This window comes from Podarcis cretensis, assembly GCF_951804945.1.
Source record: "Podarcis cretensis genome assembly, chromosome: 7".
Classification (NCBI taxonomy): domain Eukaryota; kingdom Metazoa; phylum Chordata; class Lepidosauria; order Squamata; family Lacertidae; genus Podarcis; species Podarcis cretensis.
The window spans coordinates 28334644-28357099 of NC_137176.1; the positions used below are offsets into that span (position 1 = coordinate 28334644).

General features: G+C 42.8%; 1 protein-coding gene across 10 annotated transcripts in view; it reads right to left on the reverse strand.

Annotated features, from left to right (window-relative positions):
- The window catches only part of RREB1 (ras responsive element binding protein 1), a 135787-nt gene that overhangs the window by 46900 nt on the left and 66431 nt on the right, over positions 1-22456 (reverse strand). For 8 of the 10 annotated variants that reach the window (XM_079984900.1, XM_079984903.1, XM_079984896.1 and 5 more), the window contains 5 exons: positions 18461-18583; positions 16630-16751; positions 15516-15728; positions 2248-2337; positions 942-1105 (listed from right to left, as the gene is read on the reverse strand). In XM_079984900.1, the coding sequence (XP_079841026.1) occupies positions 942-1105; positions 2248-2337; positions 15516-15629 (368 nt within the window). In that variant the 5' untranslated portion in view covers positions 15630-15728; positions 16630-16751; positions 18461-18583. Of the gene's footprint in view, positions 1-941; positions 1106-2247; positions 2338-15515; positions 15729-16629; positions 16752-17670; positions 17729-18460; positions 18584-22456 lie in introns of those variants that run through there. The other 2 variants (XM_079984905.1, XM_079984904.1) reach the window with 2 other exon arrangements.

Here is a 22456-nt window from a genome sequence, read left to right on the forward strand (position 1 = left end):
GTCCTCTGTGAGCTGGGACCTAGAGGCAGCTCTGACAATTCACAATTCCTGTGGATTCACTTTCGTGTAGGCTTATTAACTACATGTGCTTACTTGGAAGTGAAGCCCCACCGTAGTTCACTGGTATTTACTCCCCACCCCACCCCCACTCCACAAGTATATGCATAGGACTGAAGTCTTATAAAACTGCCCATTTTAGAAAGAAGTATTGTCGTTTAGCAGCAACACATTTCAGGAACTGAAGTATATATGATTCAACATACAAATCAAGCACAAATTAGGGATGCCTTTAGAGGGGCAGTATTTTAGTGCAGTGGTAACTCAGAAGTTGAACAGAATCCATTCTGGGAGTCCGTTTGACTTCCAAAACGTTCGGAAACCAAGGCGTGGCTTCCAATTGGCTGCAGGGAGCTCCTGTAGCCAACTGGAAGCCGCAGAAGGTGCGTCGAACGTTCGGATTCCAAAGAATGTTCGCAAACCGGAACACTCACTTCCGGGTTTGCGGCATTCAGGACCCAAAACGTTCGACTCGCAAGGCATTCGCAAACCAAGGTATGACTGGGTCCTAAAAATGACAAGAACCTTGTTGAGTATTAGTAAATTATTGGTACTTGGAAACTTGTTGAAGAAAAGCGCCACGATCCATGGGCATCACAAACAGATGTGTGCAGGGTTTTCAAATCTCCACCACCAAACACACTGTCCATTCCTGCATTGCAGGGGGTTGGACTAGATAGCCCTTCCAACTCTATGATTATACAACTATGATTCTAAGGGACAAATGCAAGGAGCTCTTGGAAGGAGGCTACAGATGCCGGAAAGAAGGGATTCTTTGAGTTGCAGCCCTCAGGTGGAACAGGGCATGCAGTAAACGGTCACCAACACACACTCTCACATTTATCAACCTTTTCCCACACTGTCACCTCATGGCCAGCTCTCACCTGTGCATGTTTCCATTGGTGGTGAAGGACTGGTCACACACCGAACATTTGTAAGGCCTTTCGCCAGAATGGACCAACATGTGGCGGTCGAGGGAGCTTGCGGAGCTCAGAGACTTTCCACAGATGCTGCAGGAATGGTCTGTCCCTCCAGTGTCCGTGTTATGCTAAAGAAAGCAACAGATTGTTGGTTTTGAGTTCTTCCTGTGCAGCTTCAAGGACATGTCAGTCAACTGCAACCATCATCATCATCATCTAAGAAGGTTTAATGCAATGCATTTAAAATTAGCATGGCATATCTGCAGCTAGCGAAAGCGACAGGAAGAGTAAGAGGCCAACCAAAACAAAAAGTCTATAAGGATTGGAGAATCTTTAAAGAATATTTAGAAAACTATCGAATAAAAGGAAACATCTTGGCAGAATTAGACTGATCCCTGTATTGTATAAATATAAGTTTGTAGGAAGGTAAAAAGAAATTATATAAGAAATATGTAACTGTGTGGTATAAAGTAATGGACAGACAAAGTACAGTGAGATTAAATGGAAGTCAGTTTTAAATTTCTTTTCTATAAATTTTATAATTGTGTTCAATACCAGGAGTATATATGATGATCATTATATTAATCTTCTTATATCTTATAGTGTGGTGGCTTGTTTGATTTTTCTGTTATATGTTTGTTTGATTGTATGTTTGTTTACTTGTATGTACGTCTGTTTTTCATAAATGTATTTATTTTAAATTAATAAAGATATATATATATTTTAAAAAAGCATGGCATACCTGGGTAAGGGTGCAATTCTATACTCCCCAAAAAGTTGGCTGAGGGGCTTTTTAGCACATGACCTAGGTGCATCTCTGCTGGTGGAGAAACAAGGTACATAGGCAAACGATGCTTATGTCACCTGAAGCCCCCCTAGACACTGGCAAAAATGGGGTGGGTCAGGGAGGTATAGGTATGCCGTATCCAAACTGTGAAAAGCACCAAATTGGCTAAATTCGCTTGGGACCTGAAAGGCATATGCTGAAACTACAGACCATTTCTTCCTTGGCAGAGTAGCTTTGTAAAACCTCTGATTATTTTACTATACTACCAAAGGGGGAAGGAAACCTTAAGAAGTGGCAAAAAAAAAAATGGGAAGGACAATAAATGCAAAAGTACAGTTGAGGGAGTGAGGGAAGAAAGCATAAGGAAACAAGCTGATAGCCTACTACAATGTCTATGCATTTTATTGTACTGATAGTTGTTTGTCTCCAAGGAAGACACCTTCAATTTTTTAAAAAAAAGATTTTAAAAAGGCACCGGCTTACCTGACGAATATGCATTGTCAACTGATGCTGAGTAGTGCAAATCTTTTCACAAAGAGGGCAGGTATAGGAAGACTTGTCATCTTTTGTTTCCTGCATACAAAATAATTTTTAAGTTTTTTTAAAATAAGAAATCAATCATAACACACATTTTAAAAGTAATTAAAAATTTACAGACTTGAGGTTTTTATCCCTCGCCCATTCATGCAGAGAATGCATATGCAGCAATAAAACATAAATTTACATAGGAAATTATTCTAAATGAGACTCTTTTTAGAAAAAGAAAGAAAAAGAAATTTGAAATCACAGTCTGAGTCAGTGAAATTGAGTGTGGTGCGGGATGTTGGCTAGAACCTAATCCTTCATCAACCATTAGGTCTACCCAGCCAAAAGTCTACCCAATCCAACCCAGTGGATGACCAGATGGCTTTTTGGGAAACGCAAAAGCTAAGACATGACAGCAATGCACACCTCCAACAGTTGTTGTTTAGGGAGTAGCATTCAGGGGTATGATCCTTGAAATAGCCCACAGTCTTCATGGCTAGCAAAACAGCCACTAATAAACTTTACCTTCCATGAATTTATTTAAAGTCCTTTCTAAGCCATCCAAACCGGTTGGCCATTATGGTTGCCCATTATTACCGTATCTTGAGGGAGAGAGTTCCATGCAATGTGCTGCTTGAAGTATGTGCTTCCTTTTGCCTATCCTATAATCTACAACCATTTAGCTTCATTATAGTGAGAGAGGGAGGAAAACTTCCTCTCACCCTATGCACTTTCACTACACATGCATAATGGCCCGTCTTGGAACTGCACCAGATGGGATCTGAATAAGTAACATGGCACACCTCGGTTTCTCCACCTCAAAAACTTAAGGTAGAGGTGAGGAATTTCCCCCACCGAGCAGAGACACCCCTTCTCTCTCTTTATGCTCCTCCTCTCCTCCCCTGGAGGACCACAGGTCCCTTTGCACCTGGATACCTGTATATGGTTATGAATTGGGTGCAGGGGTGGTTTCACGGTTTCCTCTCTGCATGGGACAAATTGATTTTTGCTTTCATTTGTGCACTGCACTCCACTGCAAAGGGGAACTCAATCCATATAGGATGCCGGCAGCTGCCACCCTCACACATACAACGCACCCAACATTCCCACTGCAGGGAAGCTCAATGATGAGAGATTGGCTGTCTCTCTTAATTCAAATGACCTTGTCAAACATTCTTGATCCTCCAATAAGCTTCCGATAATCGCTCACACTGGTGGAGAGGGGACTACAAGGGGAAAGGAAATGCTATGAACTAAAAAAAAAAAAAAAAGGAACAGCTAAAAATAAGGAGTTGGGGGGGTGGAGAGAGAAAATTACAACAATATTACAAGGAAGAAATAAATTCCCTTAGCAAGCTGAAAGGTTGGCCAGTTTGAAACTTCCCCAGCTACAACTTGGCCAGGATGTTTGTGCTAACAGAAGAGATCTTCCCCCTTTCTTTTCTTTTAAAAGTTGTCCACAGGATGCTTCACGAGAACAAGTCGCCCACACACCCCTGGCGTAAGTGTAGGCTTTGCATCACACCTCTATGACAAAGCAGTAGGCTTCCACCCTCAGCACCAGCCATTCCAATAGCGTCTTCACGTGTAGCCCCAAGTACGAGCCACACCCACTTGGCAATAAGCCCCATTTCCTGGAGGATCCCAAGTTTCCCTCCCTTGGAAGGAGATCTAGTCTCACTGTTGAAAGCTGCAAGGAAATCCTAAATAAGCTCATTGTGCCCTTTGGGTGGTAGGGTGAGCAAGAGTGGCATTTGCATTCAAAGAAAGAGGCTGGATGTAGGCATGATTGACACTTTCCTTAGAGCTGCTGCAATCAGAAATTAAAATGAGTCTACTCTCATGTAAGAGAAGAACACCCTGTGTTTTTTTGTAAGGATGCCCTTGAGAGGCTGACTAAGACACCAGCCTTTCCAACCAAGGACAGAATGGGAACTTTTGGCTTGAAACAAGTCTTCTCTTGCCCAATTGTTTTAAAACAGGCAGCATGATCCCCCCCCCCCCATTCCACAGAACAGGGCACTTCTTTCCCACACTTTGTTGTAGGCTTGCAGATAAGCCCATAAAAGCTACTGGCCAGCCAAGAAGCTAGTAACCTGTGTTTGTTTCCTTGCTGGCAGTACAAGGAAGGGGAACACAGACTACGAGCATCATGGCAAGCTAGCAAAAGGAAAAGGAAGGCAAGGCAGGCAGACTGGTTGAGCACAGGATATTCCTGGATTCCTCAACCTGCACAGAACTCCTGGTCGCCTACAGGAACCTGGTGATTGCTAAACACAAGGCTGCCTTATCAGTAAAGTTCAAACACTCCTGTTTCGAAAGAATCCTGCCTCTCTACTAACTCTACTCTCCTTTCGTTACTCCATTATGAACAAGGACATCATTTCCATTCTGAAGACAAGGCTGAACCGGTGGTTTAAGCTTCAAGAGTCACTAAAAGTCGAAGAGTTGCATCATATGTTATATATAGCACTGCAGGTACCCAGCTGCCTTCATCATCATCCTCTTTTTCTTCCCTATCAACCTGTGTTTGGGGTCCAAAAATCCCCTTTGAATTCCTAGCAGTTATTACCAATTTCAAAATGACTCTAGTTTAACAGAGAAAATAAGATTTGGTAACAGAAAAGTGTCTGGACCCCACAACATTAACCTAAATCAAGGACAGCCAATATGGCGTTCTTGAAGTACAACTCCCATCAGGCCCAGCCAACATGGACAGCGGTTAGGGATGATGGAAGTTGTAGTCCAGTCACATGTGCAAAAGCTATCTACTATCTCAATGGGCTATCAGGGCCCATTGGATCTCAGGAGTAAGTTTCACCCTAAGGGGATTAATTTAGACTCCGAGTTGGCATTATCTTGACACAGAAATGACACACAAGGAATGTTATGCGCATATGTTTTGGACTACAACTCCCATTAGCATCAGCCAGCAGAAGTAATGGCTGGAGATGATGAGAGTCAACAACATTTGTTGGGTATTATGTTGGAGAAGGCTGTTCCCTCTCCAACCATGCATATAGAGAGACATGTCCGCTCAGGATAGCATTTAATGCATCTGATGAATGAATGAATGAATGAATGAGTTTATTACGGTCATAGACCAGAGAAACATGGAACAACAATAGTTTACAAAGGGAGTAATGGTGTCAATTTAAAAAAAATTGTAAAATTATACATAAAAAGCAACACATATGCACACACACACACACACACACACATATATACACATTTATGCACTGCAATATATGTATAGGCTTAAAAGATAAGGGGGCTTGTCCAGGGGTCAAGTCTTTTACTTTTTTACAGCTAATGCCCTCCGCTTGATCGCAGCCGCAGAAAATTTGGCCACTTTCAGTGTTACTTCTGGGTTTTTATCTCCTAATAGGATTTTCAGCCGCTGAAGTTCAGATCGACCTGGAAATTTCTGAACGATGGGGGAGATAAACAGTGACCTAATATCCCCGTAAAGGTCGCAGTGTAGCAACACATGTGAAGCCGTTTCCACCTCTTTCAGACCACATGGGCAAACTCGTTCAGCATAGGGTTTGCCCTCGTATCTGCCCTTTAGTAAGGCAGATGGCAGTACATCAAATCTGGTAAGGGTAAACGCCCGCCTGTATTTTGCGATTTGTAGATCCAGCAAATATGGTGTTAGATTAAACCCTTTTCCATAATCTTGGATAGCTGGATATTTATCTATCTTGCTCATATGATCCTGAAGCTCTACATCTCCTATTCGCTGGCTCACCATCCTTTTAGCCTTTTCAAAACCTGAGGCTATAAGTTCTTGTGAGGAAAGCCCCAGGCCCTTCAATTTTTCATAAAGCGACACTCTCCATTTAGACTGGAACGGGTCTAATAGAGTCAATGGAGCCACTCCCACTGGGAAAAATATGAGTTTTAGCCAGAGGTGAATCTTCAAGATCCATATCCTGGCATTAATAGAGAGTTGACCTACCTCCAGCCTAATGGCTGCGTTGGAAACGCAGGTAGGTAATCCTAGTAGGGAGCGGTAAAATTTAGTTTGTACAGATTCCAGGGACTTAAGTTTTTGACAATTAAATATCTGGGTGCCATACATCAGTTGTGGAAGTGTTTTTGCGACAAAGACCTGGGAGGCAGCAGGAACATATTGACCTCCATTTCTGTAGAAGAATCTTATGATAGCTCTAGAAGATCTTTGCGCATTTGCAATGGAATTCTTAATCTGATGGCACCAAGATCCCTTCTCATCAAAGATTATTCCAAGGTATCTAAAAGATGTTACTTGCTCAATAGGTTGGTTATTAATTTTCCATTTATGTCGGAGTTTTCTCTTGGAGAACACCATAATTTTTGATTTAGTGTAATTTATTATTAGGTCTTCAGCTTCGCAATACTCTGTAAGAGCTCGTAAAAGTTTTCTTAGGCCCACACAAGAGAAGGAAATAAGTGCCGCATCATCTGCGTACAAAAGGACTGGAATTGGTATATTATTTAGATTTGGGGGGTGAGTGCTTGCTTCCTCCATCTTTCCGACTAAGGAGTTTATATAGAAATTAAATAGGATAGGGGCAAGAACACAGCCTTGCTTGACACCATGGAAACTTTGGATTTCCTTTGATAGGTTCCCATAACGGTCGCATCTAACACGGATCCGAGTATTTTCATGTAATCTACGGATGAGAAGCAAAAGACGTCTGTCGATGTTTGTGGCATTTAATTTTTCCCAGAGTCTGTGCCGGGGTATCAAATCGAAAGCTGATTTGAAGTCTATAAAGGCTACATAGAGGGAGCCTCCTTTCTTTGAGGTGTATTTCTCCACTAGATGTTGCAATACCAGTCCTTGGTCTAGAGTTGATCTATGTGCCCTGAAACCAGCCTGGGCTTCCTTAAGGATGTGCTCCCGTTCCAGCCAGTCCGCAAACTTTTCACGTAAGTGAGTTGCATAGAGTTTGCTGATGATGCTTAAGAGACTGATTGGTCTGTAATTGGCTGGATCAAGTTTACAGCCTTTCTTGAATATGGGAACGATGATTGCCAATCCCCAGTCCTCTGGTATTATTGCTGTTTGATCTATGCTGGTGAATAGGTTGGCAAGGACTGGGGCCCACCAGTCAATATTGGCTTTAAGAAGCTCAGGAGAGATATTATCTGCTCCCGGGGCTTTTCTGTGTTTGAGTGCCTGAATAAGCCTCCTGACCTCCGCAACCGACACCGGAGGCCACTCGTCACCTGCCTCACACTGTGTTAGTGGCTGTGTCAAAGGCAGAGCTGAATATGAAGATTGGAAAAATGCCTCCCATGTCCCTGCAGGTATAGTATACTCCACTTCTGAGGAGGTAGATCGCACTCCATTTGCTACCATTCTCCAGAAGGTGGCCGAGTCTCTCTCTCTGGATGCATCTATTAGGCATTTCCATTCTCTTTTCTGTGCCAGGAGTTTTTTGTTTTTGATCAGGATTTTATAATTTCGTTTATCTTCAAACCAGACCGTGGGGAGTTGGGGTAAGTTGGCAGATCTATAATTCTTGTATTTTTTCAGTAAGTTTAGCTTCATGTCCTGACATTCTTGATCAAACCAGGGTTTGGAGTTTTTATATACTGAGGATTGCCTACTTGACCTGTTCCTTTTTTCCTTCAGGGAATCTTGAAGGAGTGAAATTAACTCCTGAAATAAATTTATTTTTAGTTCATGGCTTGAGGAAGTTATAAGGTTATCTCTCTTAATGAGGAATTCCTTTGAACACAGCCTACTTGAAATTTCCTTATGCAGTTCATCTGTCCATCTAATACGAGAATATCTGAGCTCCAGAGCTGTAGGGCTCGAATGTTCGATTTTCTCAGCGCAGGATAAATCCTTTCCCGCAACTACGAGTGCACTTAATGGCAGATGGTCACTGTCTAAGCGCTCCTCCACTTTGCATTCCAAAACTTTGTTTTGAAGATCATACGACACGATTATATAATCAATTGTGGAGGCGCCATTATTAGATATAAATGTAAATTCTCCGACCTTCTCCCCCTCAGTACGGCCATTCAGTATAACCAAGTCCGACTTGTTGACCAAGTGTAATAGGCATAAGCCGGCATAATTGCAGCCTTTATCCTTTGAGGTTCTAGCTGGTATTGAGTAGGCTTCCTCTATAATGGGGGCTGTTTCATGGAAATGGGCATACAAGGCCTCATCAGATTGTCCAGTTCTGGCATTTAGGTCGCCTGCCACCACTACAGAGGCATCAGGAAATTGATTTGATAGTTTGTCAAGATACTGTTCTAACTGAGCCCAGGTATTTCTTATCAATCTTTTCTCTCTTTGTGGGGGTAGGTATACGTTAATCAGCAGCAAGCTGTGGGTTCTCCACTGTACTTGCACAGCTGTGGCCAGATGGTCTAGTGGGTCTAGTTTTTTAAATATGGCCCTTAGCCTTGTTGAGATTAACGTAACTAACCCACCTTTAACTCGCCCCCCTCTAGTACTTAAGAGACCTGGGAGGGAGAACGCAGAAAAGCCATTTAACTCCACTTCACTTGTGCTCCAGGTCTCCTGGAGAAACACAATATCATGTCTCTGAATATATTTAACAAAGGATTGGTCAGAAGTCCTCTTTTGCCAACCTGCAATATTCCAAGTTAGCAGGGCAAGGTTGCACGTTGTCTTGCCAAAAGTTGATCTTAGTCAATTTGCCTTTAAAAGGTTTTTAGGGCCTATCTTTTTATTTATTGGTTGAATTTTGTTCATTTTGGCAATGTCCATAGATGTATTATCACCCAGATACTCAATGGAATCGATTGAAGGGTGCAGCGTGCTAACATTAGTGATCAGTACTCCTTTTTTTGGCGAATCTACCTTAGGGTGTTCTATTTGTCTGATACCAAGTTCATCCTCATCCAGGTATCTCATGCTAGTCCAAGAGCGCGTTGTAGTTGTCATGGGGATGGTTTCCTTCTTAGATGGTAGTTTGTTGCTGTCCCTTACGCACTGTGTTAGATCTGTTGCTGTCAGATTTATCTCTGCAGCTGCAGAGATATTGTAAGGGTAGTCTTTCATGGTTGCCATAGGGATGGTTTCCTTCTTAGATGGTAGTTTGTTGTTGTCCCTTGCGCTCTGTGTTAGATCTATTGTTAACAGGTTTATCTCTGCAGTTACAGAGGTATTATAGGAGTAATCTTTCATGGGGTCTGTCTTGGCTTTTTCAGGGAGGTTCTCTTTCTTTAATTGGTCCGTTGCCGGATCTTTCTCTCTTACTTTTTCCTGAACATTCATCTCTGTTAGCTTATTTCTAAGGGTCTCCAATCTTCCCAAGATCTCAGATTGGGCAAGGAAAGGCAACAATCCAAACTGATTTATTAATGCCTTTTCTTCTGGATAGAAGTTATCAGTCCCCTCATTAGGCAATCTCATCTCCTGTCTTAGTTTCAGGGACCCTTGCTCAGTATGTTCCAGTTTGTCTTTTGAGTGTCCTCTCTCCTCCTTTGCTTTACAAGTAAATCTTATCTCAGCTGTCGTAAGATCATCAGAAAACAAATTCAAACATGTGCTGTTTTCAAAATATCTTGTTACCGTTATCCTTTTCTTTAACAGCAAATGTCTTGATCTATATATATATTTAGCCAAGTTTTGATCTTTGAAGGAGGCAATCACTCGCAGAGAGTATCCATTGTAGAATATGAAATCTACTGAGATAATGTCATTTAATTTTATTTTCCCTGGCAGCATATCATCTAAAGTATTCACAAAATGCACCGAGCGTTCTTTCTGTGTGAGGAAGCCCTTTGGCTTCGGGTAGTTTAGAAAAGCCAACTTCCTATCTGCCAGTATCAGTTTCCATCCTTTATCCTGGGACAGATCTTGCCCTGCTGCTGGCTCATCTTGAGATCTGCCATAATCAATGGTATGGGGTGAGTCTTCTTTAATATTTATGGGTCCTTGAGGTTTCAGCATAGAGCACCCGGGTAGTGATTCCGTTACCTCACTTATTTTGTTGGGCAGCAATGGTGTTTCTTTCAAGGACTTCAGCTGGATCTTTTTTCCTGGATCCACACTGTTGTTCTCTCTGCTGCCGTGTGTAGCAGGTTTGTTAGAGTTTGTTTTTGATTTTGTTGGAATCAGCTTATATAGTCTTTTCCAACATACTTTACATGCACGTCGGTTTATGACAGATTTCCTTGTAGTTTTTATGTTCTTACTTTTCTTTTTAGTTTCAGCTTTCTTCTTATGGGATCTCTTACTGATACCTCGCTTCTTTTGATTTACTTGGGTAGGAGATTCAGTTTTGGGGACAGAGACATACAACCCTATGTCCTTTCCTTGGTATAAATGATTTTCCACTGATGATCCTTGTGTGCACTTGCTGTTTGCTGGTTGCTTTGTATATTCTGACTCTTGAGGGATGGTTGGTGGGTCAACACCATGAGATTCTGAGCCTTTAGCTTGGAGGGAATAATTTTCCACTAGTGTCAGGAGCAGCCCATTTGTTATTGTTAAATATTTTTTCATAGCTGCCAGATCCAGATTTATAGAGAGCAGCCAGTCCTGAGGATAGCAGTCATTGTTTTCCGTCTGGGAGCCCATAGATGAAGTCTGGGTTTTCTGGGAGTTTCGGGTTTCTTCCTGTAACTCTGAGGATAATATCTCAGCCAAGACTATTTCATGGGCCAGGCTCATTGTATTTCTATTTTGGTTGTTATTCTCCGAGTCCTGTATTCCTCTAGAGAAAGGTTGAGTGATCTTGAGCAGCAGAGGAAAAAAGAAGGGCCTCATCCTGCTTCGACTCAATCATCTCAGCCATCTTTTGCTCGTTTCCATTTCCATTCTCGTTGTCCCTTGTATGTGAAAAGTATTGCGTGATTTTACTCTGTTTCTCATAACACTCCTGGAACAATGGACTTGTCGCTATCCCCAGGTCCTTACGTTTCTTCCTAGTAAGTACCATTTGTAAATCTTTGTTACCAGTCAGGGGTTATTCTTCCTGTTTCAGAAACTATGTCTCTTAGGAAGTCAAAAACTCCACCCAGCTGTAGACTGAAGTCCAAATTGAGGCAAGATTTGGGGTGGCTGTTTGTAATTTGATAGCTTATAGTTCAGAGCATAACACGGAGTTGGCAATAAATTAGCTGTCACCCGTTTTCCTTATTATCGGACAGACTTGAGGAGAGTGACGGCGTGGGGAGTAAACCCTCCGGACATTTAGATAACAAGAAGGGCTTTGCTGGGGCTGGATAGGGAAGGATTAAAATAAATTAAAATAATGTCTCAACTCTTTTAGCAGCTGAGGCCGGCTCGCTGATAAGAGAGAAACAAAGAGCAGGCTGCAGCAGTCTGGAGCAGGGCCAAATCTCTCAGAGAGTTTCCATAGCATGCGGCTGCAGCAATTATAAAATACTTCAAAAACTGACTGGGTCAGTTAAGATAAAATATACAAGATTAAAAGAAGGTTAAAAGAAGTCCGAAGAGCACCGGTAAGCGCGTCTTACCTCGGCGCCATGTTGAAGAACTGATGAAGAACTGAAGCTCGTGCCATAACGATTTGCTATTTAACAGGTTCTCACAAAACTCTAAGTTTTCTGATGTGGTTGTTGCTCGGGGCCCAAGTTCTCTCCCGGAGACCATTTGGACTCATTGCATTGTTCCTATGAGATTCCGTAAAACTCAGATATACAAATGCATCCAACTATTTCCATCTATCTTGTTTTGCATTGAGCTATTTTCACGTATCAGGGTTTCTTTAATTATTCTTTTCAAAGAAAACCACTGCCAATCAGTAAAAGTGTGGTTGTAAATCAGCTCCTTTCATCAGTGAGAGGATCAGCCTACTGTGCAGAAGTAGTATCTCAACAGCTGCTCCGCCCACCTTTTGCCTCTGACTCCACCCACTATGGGCATGGGTGTTAAGATTCCTCACCACTCCTTCAATCCATTTATATTTCCAGCCTTGGCCATTTCCTCTAGCTGCGTGTCCCCTGAAGCTTAAAGATCATCGGGTAAAGCAATTTCTTTTCACTAGTCTTGAACCCTGCTGCCTAACAAATTTCAAGGGTCTGAAACAGGAGACACCCACCTCCCCTTGACTGCCATTATTATGCATATTTTGCCTAACGCACCTATGTGCGTGCACATGTTCCCATCCAAACACTCATGTGCACCCTGCACACAGCTCCTCCCAAGGACCTTTCGTGTTAGTTTATAGGAACAGCCTTCAGATCCAATTTTACTGCAGCCCTGTTAAATGTTGTCTCAGAGCCGAGAGCACAAACAATATTGGGAGGAAAATCCTTGCAGCTGTGCTGACCATTTCAGTGCTTAATCCCCAGGGCTATTCTCTGAAATCAGGCTACGGTTCTCCTTGCTGGAGGAAGGAGCTAGCTATCTCTCAATGCAATGCTATTAATTGTTTCGAAGCCTTGCTTTCGACAATGGCCCCCTTTGAAATCGGCAAATCAACAAAGGGCGATTACTTCTCACCTTGAAAGCAAAGAGCAACATGCACAGTGTGACACTGCCAGAGTTGATTAGTGCAAGCCTTCAGATTTAATATTAACCCAACCCCAAAAAACCTCTTCCTAGCACTCACTCAGGGTCCAGGTTGCATACCATAACAGCAGTGAACCAGACAAGAGAGCAGCAGTCCAAGAAGAGGATTTGTTTGACCCAGTCTCAAGCACAAACAGTTTAGCATAACTTCTCCAGCTTGGGTTAGAGAGTTTTAACATGCAGCTCTGCGATGACGGAAGAGTACTTCCCCAAGTTAAGAGACAAAAGTACCAGCTAATCTGATAACAACTCTGACTTTATTAAAGTGACCCGACACTCCTCCACTAGCAGCAAACATCTCTTTAGGCATTCTGTGTAACGTTACTCTACTTTCCCTTTCGTAGAAAGAGTCAAAAGAGCCCCCATTTCGTGACACAGATTAAAGGAGGGGAGGAAACATGGTGTGATTTTCAACGGGATAATAATCCTAACCAGAAACTAAGTCGTCTGTCACAACACACATTTAATGAAGGAACTAAAAATTAAAATGGATAATGAAACCTTGACCAAAAAGTTATATCCACAAAAAGGTGATGCAACATATGGTGGATTTTTAAGAGCCAAATACTAAATGTTTTACTGTCAATTGGCCAGAAGAATTAGTCAAAAGGCATCTCCCAAATAATCCAAAATCCTACTATATTTGGGGCAGGAATTCATCTGGTTCTACATTCTATGGAAGTGGCTAGCCAAACACTTTTAGAAAGTGTATACGCAGCTCCTAAAAAGCCACCAACATCTCTTTTGCTTGGTATTTCCAAGGCACACAGCTTCTTAAGAAAATGGTTTCATTTTTCTATAAAGACCAATCTTCTTCTTTGGCAATCACTTGTAGCCAAGTAAGACTGTCTTCCATAAACACGGTTTTAACAATGAGTCCGTAAGTGACTATGTAGGCCAATTCTGGACCCACATGTCCTTCCACAGTGGGAACATTGGTTTCCGGGTGAGAGTTGATCATGGTGTGGATTTGCCAAGCGTGCCTTCCTCTTAGCACATTTCTCCCTTGTGTTCTGAGTTTGAGTGTCTTCAAAGTCCATGACACCTTTAGTAAAGGCTGTTCTCCAACTGGGGTGCTTGCAGGCCAGTGTTTCCCAGTTGTTGGTGTTTATACTACATTTTTTTAGATTTGCCTTGAGACAGTCTTTAAACCTCTTTTGTTGACCACCAGCATTACGCTTTCCATTTTTAAGTTCAGACTAGAGTAGTTGCTTTGGAAGACGATAATCAGGCATCCGCACAACATGACCAATAGTACCAGAACGACCACAGTAAGACTGATTGCCAGAAATCAAACAATCCACGGTTCTCCCCCCTCTCTCTCCCTGCTCCCACTTCTCTCACCATGCCAGATTTCCTATGCACAATCTTGCAATTGCCACTCCCTTCAATTAGACAGAGGGAACTGCTGTTTGGTGAAAACACTTCACCCAACCTGCAACAGCCTTGGCGGGTAGCTCCCCCAGGAAAAAAAAATGGGGCTCATTTGCCTGCATGCTGTCTAGGTATCACAGGATGGTTTGAACAGTAAAACCTAATTAGTAGCTAACTTCTGTGCTGACCTACAGGGAAAGCCATTCTTGGCCTTCCTCCCTTATTTATTTATTTTTATAGCGCAAGTATCTCTCTTAATCCCGTCACATTTTCTCCCTTGATCCAGCACCCAGTGAAACGGCTGGTGGAATTAAAAGGTCAGTGGCTCCAAGCAAAAAACGACACACAGCCAACCAACCCACCCTTCATGCTTTTGTAGCAGCCAGCTGTACAGTAGGGTCTTCGCCACCCACCCTGTTCCAAAGCTGAGCTGCGAAATTTTGTCCTCCCTGAAGGAATCAAGCTAAGAAGCCCCTGATAGGGTATGCAAACGCACACAGTGTTCTGTGAGCTATACTGCAGAGTATCCAACAATCTGACTATCTCTGGGATCAAGAATTTCTTGTTTTCCAGTGTTACGATAATCTTTATTGCCATTGTCCCATACAGAACAACGAAACTGAAAAAATCTACATCAGACATTCAAAAACCAACAAGCCTGCTATCCCAGCTATCCCAGCCTATGTAAAGTTTATACCCAAGCCTTAGGTCAGTGGCGGGAAACACACGCTTTGCCAAGCTGCACAGGAATTTTGGTCCTGCCACAAACCCTTTAAAAAGATTCGTAAGAATTGCAGCATTCGTTTTTGTGTTTATTTTAATCCCAACAAACTAGTGGGCTGTTGTTTCTGGTTCACATAAAGAAGATATGGGCTTTAGAACACAGTGGCAGGTCTTTAAATTAAAAAATTGAATGGCTTGACAGCTGCATTTGACCATTTGATGCGTTCTTTCTTCAGCTCATGATACTGAGAACTGGTCTCTGATCACATGCAAATTAGTTCAGCATTCAGATTAGTTCGTGACGTAATGGGTGGTATCCAACCAAGAGCTTCCAACTGGCACATGGACTTTTGGGTGAACAATGGGATTTTGCACTCCCTCTCCCCTGTGCACCCTATGTCTGTTCTGGGTGTCTACCAAACCCCCAGAGCAGATTTGGGGAGGGCGCAGAGGGAGAAGTCCTGCAATGCAAACAGAAATCCTTATGCTAATGGGAATTGGATACCGCCCAATTTCTCCAAGGGTGTGCGCATAAGTGCGGTCGGTGCCCTCAAAATGGCTTCATGTGAAATGGCATTCATTTATATCAAAGTTAAGTGTGTTGATTCTTTACCTGGTTTCTCCTGCCAATCCGATTGGGAGCAAGAGGTTTCGGTGGGGACTTGGCATTCTGAGATGGTGCGGTGCCATTTTCAGCGATCTTCCCCAAGCTCATAACAGCTGCCATTATGACGCCGACACGCAGCAAATCTGCGCCTTCAAAACAGTTTGGGAACTGTGGTGCCGCTGTGCAACTGCTTTAAGCCTCCAAGTTTATTCTCTGGAGCTGTAAACAGAAACAAATTGGGTGGTGAATTTCTGAGATGGAGAATCAGATCGGTCATGGGAGCAACAAACCCACTAAGAGCTAGAATGGGCGGCCTGGCCTGGATAGGTATACACTATTAACTTTTTGTACACACAAAGCAATTCCAAATCATACAGTACATTGCATCTTGAATGGGAATCTGTTGCCCAAGTTGCTGTTGGACTCCAACTCCCATCAGCCCCAGCCAGCATGGCCAGGGGTCAAGAAGAATGGGGGTTGTTGAACTACTAGTGTGCCATAAGTTCAACATCCCTGCATTAAACATGGTGGTGGGGTTACCACTGAAAAGGCTTCCACAATGCATAATCAGCAAGATCCACCTGGTCTAATTGCAAAATTTCCACACCAGAAATCAGTGATATAAGGCCAGACCACACAATCTGGCCTATCCATATTGGAAGCCAATTATAGACATTATAACCACTGCATGGAGACGCATCAAAGCAAAATAAATTCCTTCTACGCTAATGCATGAACCAGGCCTTCAGTTATTCTGGTTAGGAAGACCTCTGTGGATTATTCACTTTTAAAGAACTGGAATTCTTAAAGGCATGTTAAATTGAAGCACATGTACAACTTAACCCCATGTATAGTTACTCCAAAGTGAGGACACTTTGGAGTGATCATTGCTTAGGGTTAGATTATTTAATCGCACTTATTCCCAGTAACTCAATAGTGTTTAGAACTATGGCACTGGTGTATGAAGAAAAACAGAACTTCCATGCATCACCATTTGCGCTAAAGGAATATCAATTTTTGTCTAGTTATCCACAATGACATACTGTTTTAAGCAACAGCGACATAAATATTTACAGGATAGCTTTATTCTTAAACCAGTCATTCTAGCAAAACCAATTACCTTCATTTTCCTTTCTTGACACTGTCTAGTGAAGCTTCCTTTCCTTGTGTGCTGCTTTTCGGTATTTGCCTAGCAAGCTGAAGACCACCTAAATCCAGAAGAGAGCCTTTCCTCAGCAGCACCTGTTAGCAACGAGTGAAGAGAAAAAGGGAATAGGTTAAGTTGTTGTTGTTTTTTCAAGGAGGGAAGCTGAGAAGTAGTGTTAAAAAAAGAGAATTTTCAGTTGCCGAAAACAGAAGCAAAAGCAGCACAAAGGATTAGACAATGGATCTCTTCTTACATAAACTTTTTCACCTAGGTAAAACTTTGAAAGCTTCATACAGGCTGTCTCCACACGCAAACACACAATGTTTCGTTCTTGGGAGAGTACAGTACAACACAAATTACGGAGGAAACAGAGATGCCTCCAAATATTATCAGGTTAAGAAAAGCAATAACAATACAGGAACTATAAGCGCTCCTCCACTTCAGACTAACAACTGAAAATCTAATTGTCTTTTCAGTCAGCTCCTCACAATCCACCCATAAGAGCTGCATCAGACCCAAGGCCCAACTACGGCCAGCATCCTTCACTCAAAGCAGCCAACCAGATGTCTGGTTTTATTGCATTCTGCACACTGCCTTGAAACACGTGTGAAAGGCATTTAACAAATGAATGATAATGATAATAATAATCCAGTGCGTTTTTCAGCCGGAACTTGCTGGAACTCAGATCTGGCATCTCTGAGGTGGGTGCCATTGCCATTCTAAGAGAATGAGGGAGGTGTTTGTGGTGAGTTACAGCACCTCTTTCTTTTTAGAAAAATAGCAATTGACAATAATGTAATGCAGCACAGAGAATGCTAGGTTTGGTTTCAAGAATCTGTAATGCTTAGGAGTCTTCCTGAGGCCTTGGGCCCTTCACAACATGCTCAGTTGCCTATAAGGTCCCTGCCTTCACACCTTCAGGGGAACCTTCTGCCACTCAAAATGTCGATGGAAAGCTAAGAGCGCCGTTTTCATGGCCGTATTCTCATGAAACGCTTCCCTGAGGAAACTGACCTTTGCCCTCAAGGAGCGAGTTCCCAGGACATTCGTGTACGTCTGATGAAAGCTGCACAGAAAACGGCTAGCTACACTATAAAAAAAGGGACCCGCTTAGATCAAGGGTAAAAACGAGAAGTATTAGCAGAGGTTAAAGTTCGCAGGAAGGCTCCACCACTTCCATTTTGATGCTGGCACTCTTAAGGGGTGGGGGGGGGGGTGAGAAGGCACTACCAGAACTGTAGGCTGGGAGATCTGTTGCAGACATAAACAGGCTATCAGAAGCTACAGGGCAGCAAAAGAAAACGGCTGGCTTTTGACAAAGGCCAGCCCTGAAGCAATACCACAGTAGTCAGCCAAAAACATCCCGAAAGAGGAGTTTAAAACACAAGTGATGGGGGGGGGGTGCGGGAGAGAGAAATGAAGTTAAAGTATGTTGCTTCCCATTCAGTCTCAACAGGAAAACATTTGCTAAATCTATTTCCTTCTTTGCAATTCTTTTTTGAAGTGCTATTTGACTGCATGCTGAAAACTCAGACGATATTCACTCCCTGTAAATTTGCAATATCAAGGGGGGGGCAGTAAATGGATGTTTACAGCATCTTTTCTTTCCTGAATGATAAGAGGAAAAGGCCACCTTTTAATTTTCCTTTTCCTCTCTCCATCCCCCACCCACCTCAGCCGTTCAGGATGCTAGCGTCTTTGTTTTACTTGTCATCAATATGCTTCTGCGGAAAAAGTTTCCCCAAGCCAGAGTTTCTCTGGACAGGCTTTTGCATTGAGCACTCCTTTCTCTCCAGCCACTGACCTTTGAAGTTTTGGGTTTGCTCTTGCTTCTAAGATGCCAGTGCAAATGGGACCCTGGTGGAAGGTTAGCAACTGGAGGAGTCAGATCTGTGTCAGCACAGTTGGAGGACTAGTACAAAACTACCTAGAAGAAAGAAAAGCAAGAATTAAAGCTCTTTACCAACTGCAGTTTTCTATGGTTGTTTCTTCATTGCATTTCTTGTCACTGGGTGATTTGGGGCCTGTTGCCATGACCTACTTCACAGGGTTATTGCAAGGAAATCTGCAAAGGCGGGGGAAAGTATGCTACTTTAAGTTCCTTTGGCAAGGTGTAGGATAAAAGTGTTCAAAATGAAATACTTTTAATGGGGACAGTTCGATAAATAAAGGAATCCTGGAGCAAAGAGGACTCTTTCATATTCAAGCATATAGGTCACTTTGAACATCTCTGTGAAGACTAGGAACTGAGGAGGAATTTATTTGGCACATGTTTCACAGTGAGCCAACCCAATACAGCAATTCCAAACTTGCTTGTGGACCTGACTGCGACCTCCAGCCAGATATTGTGATGTAGTTTTGGTGTGCAAGAAGTACACACAAAAGTGTGCATTTGATGTACAAAATGCATATACCTTTGTGAAGAGGGTGGAATGCACCTACGGTTGAGCACCAAACTGGAACAGGACTGAATTAGACTGCTCAGTCCATTCCTAATAAGGACTACAAACTTGTATTTTTAATGAAAGGCGGCATTCTTAGAACACAAGCTTGCAGAATGTACTAAATTGGTGGTTGCCTGATGCATGCATCTACTTTGGCTCAATGAGTTTCGTATTTGTGAAATACGGTAGGTCTGGCGGTAAAGATTCATGAATCTTTATGTGGAATCTAAATGTCTAGCAGCAACAGAAAAGCCCTCGGTCTTTTGGACAGACTCTTCCATATGATGAAAACAAAATTTGATGACCTAAGCCAAAGGATTGAGAAGTCAGCGCCTGGTACTTGGCATATTCATTTTGTGTCAGCAGAGTGCAAGCCTCTAATTCCCCAAAATATTTTTTACTGACTTTCATAACTTTCACAACTGCCTCAGTTCATGAGCAGCTAAAGGAATCAGCCACTGCATTGCCTTTCTGGAATTAAGAATATGGGCATGGCTGAAGGTCTATGGTTCTCCTAGCTAGAGATAAACTTTTCAGAAAATTCTACGCATTGGAGGAAAGAGAAAATAATTCGTTTCCTTCGAAAAACCTAACAGAACATTTCATTCTCTGCCCTACAAGTTTTAAAACTAAATTCTAGTTGGCTGAGTCATTTTTATCCTGCCTCAATGCCAAAAGTGCCCTCTTGGTAGTGAACAATAAATGGAATTTTAAAGAGAGAGATTATCTATCAATACCAAATAAACTACAGATGCTACTAAGAACACTGAGCAACAGATATACATCTTAAGATATTTGCAAACGCCTGTCTGAACATAATGTAGGAGTGAAAAAAGCTTTCCTTGCGCTCATCTGCTTAAAAAAGCACCCTGGCAAATCAGCTACATCCCCACTTTAAAAGTTTGTTAGCAAATATTGGCATGTGAGGTTGCAGTAACAGCTGGTTCAATGGTGTAACACACTCTTTACACTGCACCACCCACCCTCTCAGATGAGGAGGGATCCCAAACCACTCAAGAGTCCACCGTGTTGATTTTGCACCCAGTGCAACACTGTCCCCAACTAAGAATAAACCGAAGTCACTCCCTGGAAGAAACGGCAAATGTGCTCACCCAGCACACTGTTAGGCTGGAAGCCAAACCTGCCACCTGCAGCTCCAATGTCTAGGGCAGGTGTCAAGACTCACAGAACTGTGAAGTCTGGAAAGGACCCAAAGGCCAATCTAGTCTAACCCCCTTCAATGCACGGAGCATTGACGTCACTTGCCCAATGAAAGGAATGTACATATACCTGTGTTCCAAACTATGGGCAGTCCACTTGCCCTACACAATACAACAGTACCCACTGAGTCAACCTACATATATCTGATGCATAGCCAACTCTGGGGTACCATGACATGGTGGGATATTTGCATCATGGAACCCTGGGAAACAGCTTTTATATGTAGATGTCTCAAATTGGGGGAGCTGGGGAGGAAGAAGTGAGACAAACTGGTCCCCAACTCTCAACAGCAATTCTCAAGGTATCTTGTAAAAAGCTGCCATTGTTCAGTTGTCAAGGATGTTTATTATCCTGCTAACCCAACACTTAGCCTAACCTTACTAGCATAGCAACATCTCTACAAAATCACAAGATTGATTTTAGCTCCAAGACTCAAGATCCTTTCAACTGCATTGAATCAAGGACCTTATCTATGCAAAACCTACCCTGTGCACCACGGAGCTATAGCCAGTCATCTGATTCTATGCACATGATATGGGGAGGGCTGCTTTCCCTCAACATGTTGCCTCACAGCCCTTTTTTGTTCAATCAGCTGTCTGGCTTATCTCGTCTGCTAAGAGAATGCCAGAAAACAAGGGTTTGGCCTGTTGCAGAAGGCTTCAGAGAACATGTCCAGGCAAACTGGAAACCAAGATTTTCAAAGAGGTATTTTTTTTGCTTAAAGCTTCTAGCAGCATCTTTGGCTACGCAAGTCAGAACAACATGGGCAATTTCAAATGCGTACCACCACTTCAGGCAACAACTTGAGAAAATTGGAAGCAAGCGTTTCCCATTCGGCCCCTTACACTTTGGGCAATGAGAAGGGCATATAAGGAGACAGCTTTTCCCATAGCAACTAGACACTACCCATGAGATGCTACTTTGTTGTAACGGTAACCAGATACATATATTCCCAGAGTCATCCTTAAAAAGAACAGGCAACAGTCACTAAGCATCCTTGTCTCTCCTTTGAAAGCAAGAGTTCCCTAGATTGAACTTGCAAGCCACCACTCTGCATGCGTCCCAAAGGCTGACAGCTTAAAGGAGCAACCTAAAAGTGTCAGTGAATTAATTTCCGGCTTCAATTGTGTGCGTGCGTGCACGCATGTGTGTTTGAGCAGCCATGTCATAGAGATTCCTGCTTCTCCCTGCAAGATTGACATGCATAGGCTGAGCTATTCTGTAGCTGGGAAACAGGGGGTTGTTGCAACACGCCTTGTAATACTCGAGGTGGTAGCTTTGATTCATGATACCTCTTGCTTTGCATCTTCCCTTCACAAGGTGATTTACCGGATTTGCACCACACCCTTCCTCCAAAAGGAAAATCTATTCATTACCACTGTTAAGAGGAGAGGCTTCTGCAAGCCAGCAAGGAGAACCAACAGGTCCCTCACTTTGCAAGTTTCTCGCCCAATAAAAGTGATGAATCAAAACAACCAAAGTAGCAGCCCGTACCAAAATCGGGCTTGAAACCAGTATGAATGGGTTGTGGTAATCGGCTTCATTCAAGCATGCCTGAAATATTGCCTATGTTCTCTCAGGCACCTTGCTAGAATAGGGGGTGCTGGCAACTGGTCAGTCCATCTCCCAAGCCTCTGGATCATGTTCTGTATACTGTAGTCAACCTAGCTCAGATGAGAGACTGGGTACCTACACCACACCTGACTGCCTTTGTTCATTGACAGTGCAACTTCCCAACTTTTAGCTAGTCTTGAAGCTCACCTCCCACGCCTGCCCTTATAAATTTTTCTGTTTAGTAAATGATTCATTCTCCCATTAAGGGTTTAAAAAAGTAATGCTGCTAGCTCTCAAGTGCTTAAAACATTTTTTGTTTATTAAAAAGCCTTTCCCTGAAATGTGACCCAACCACTGACGCTTTTGATCACATTTATACTAATGCTTTACAGTGGTATCTCTGGTTGTGAACAGGATCCATTCCGGAGGCCCATTCGCAACCTGAAAAGAACACAACCCGTGTCTGCGCATCTGCGCACAAGCAGGTCGCACTTCGCCACTTCTGCACATGCGCGTGACGTCATTTTGCACATCTGTGCATGCGCGAGCAGCAAAACCCGGAAGTAACCCATTCCATTACT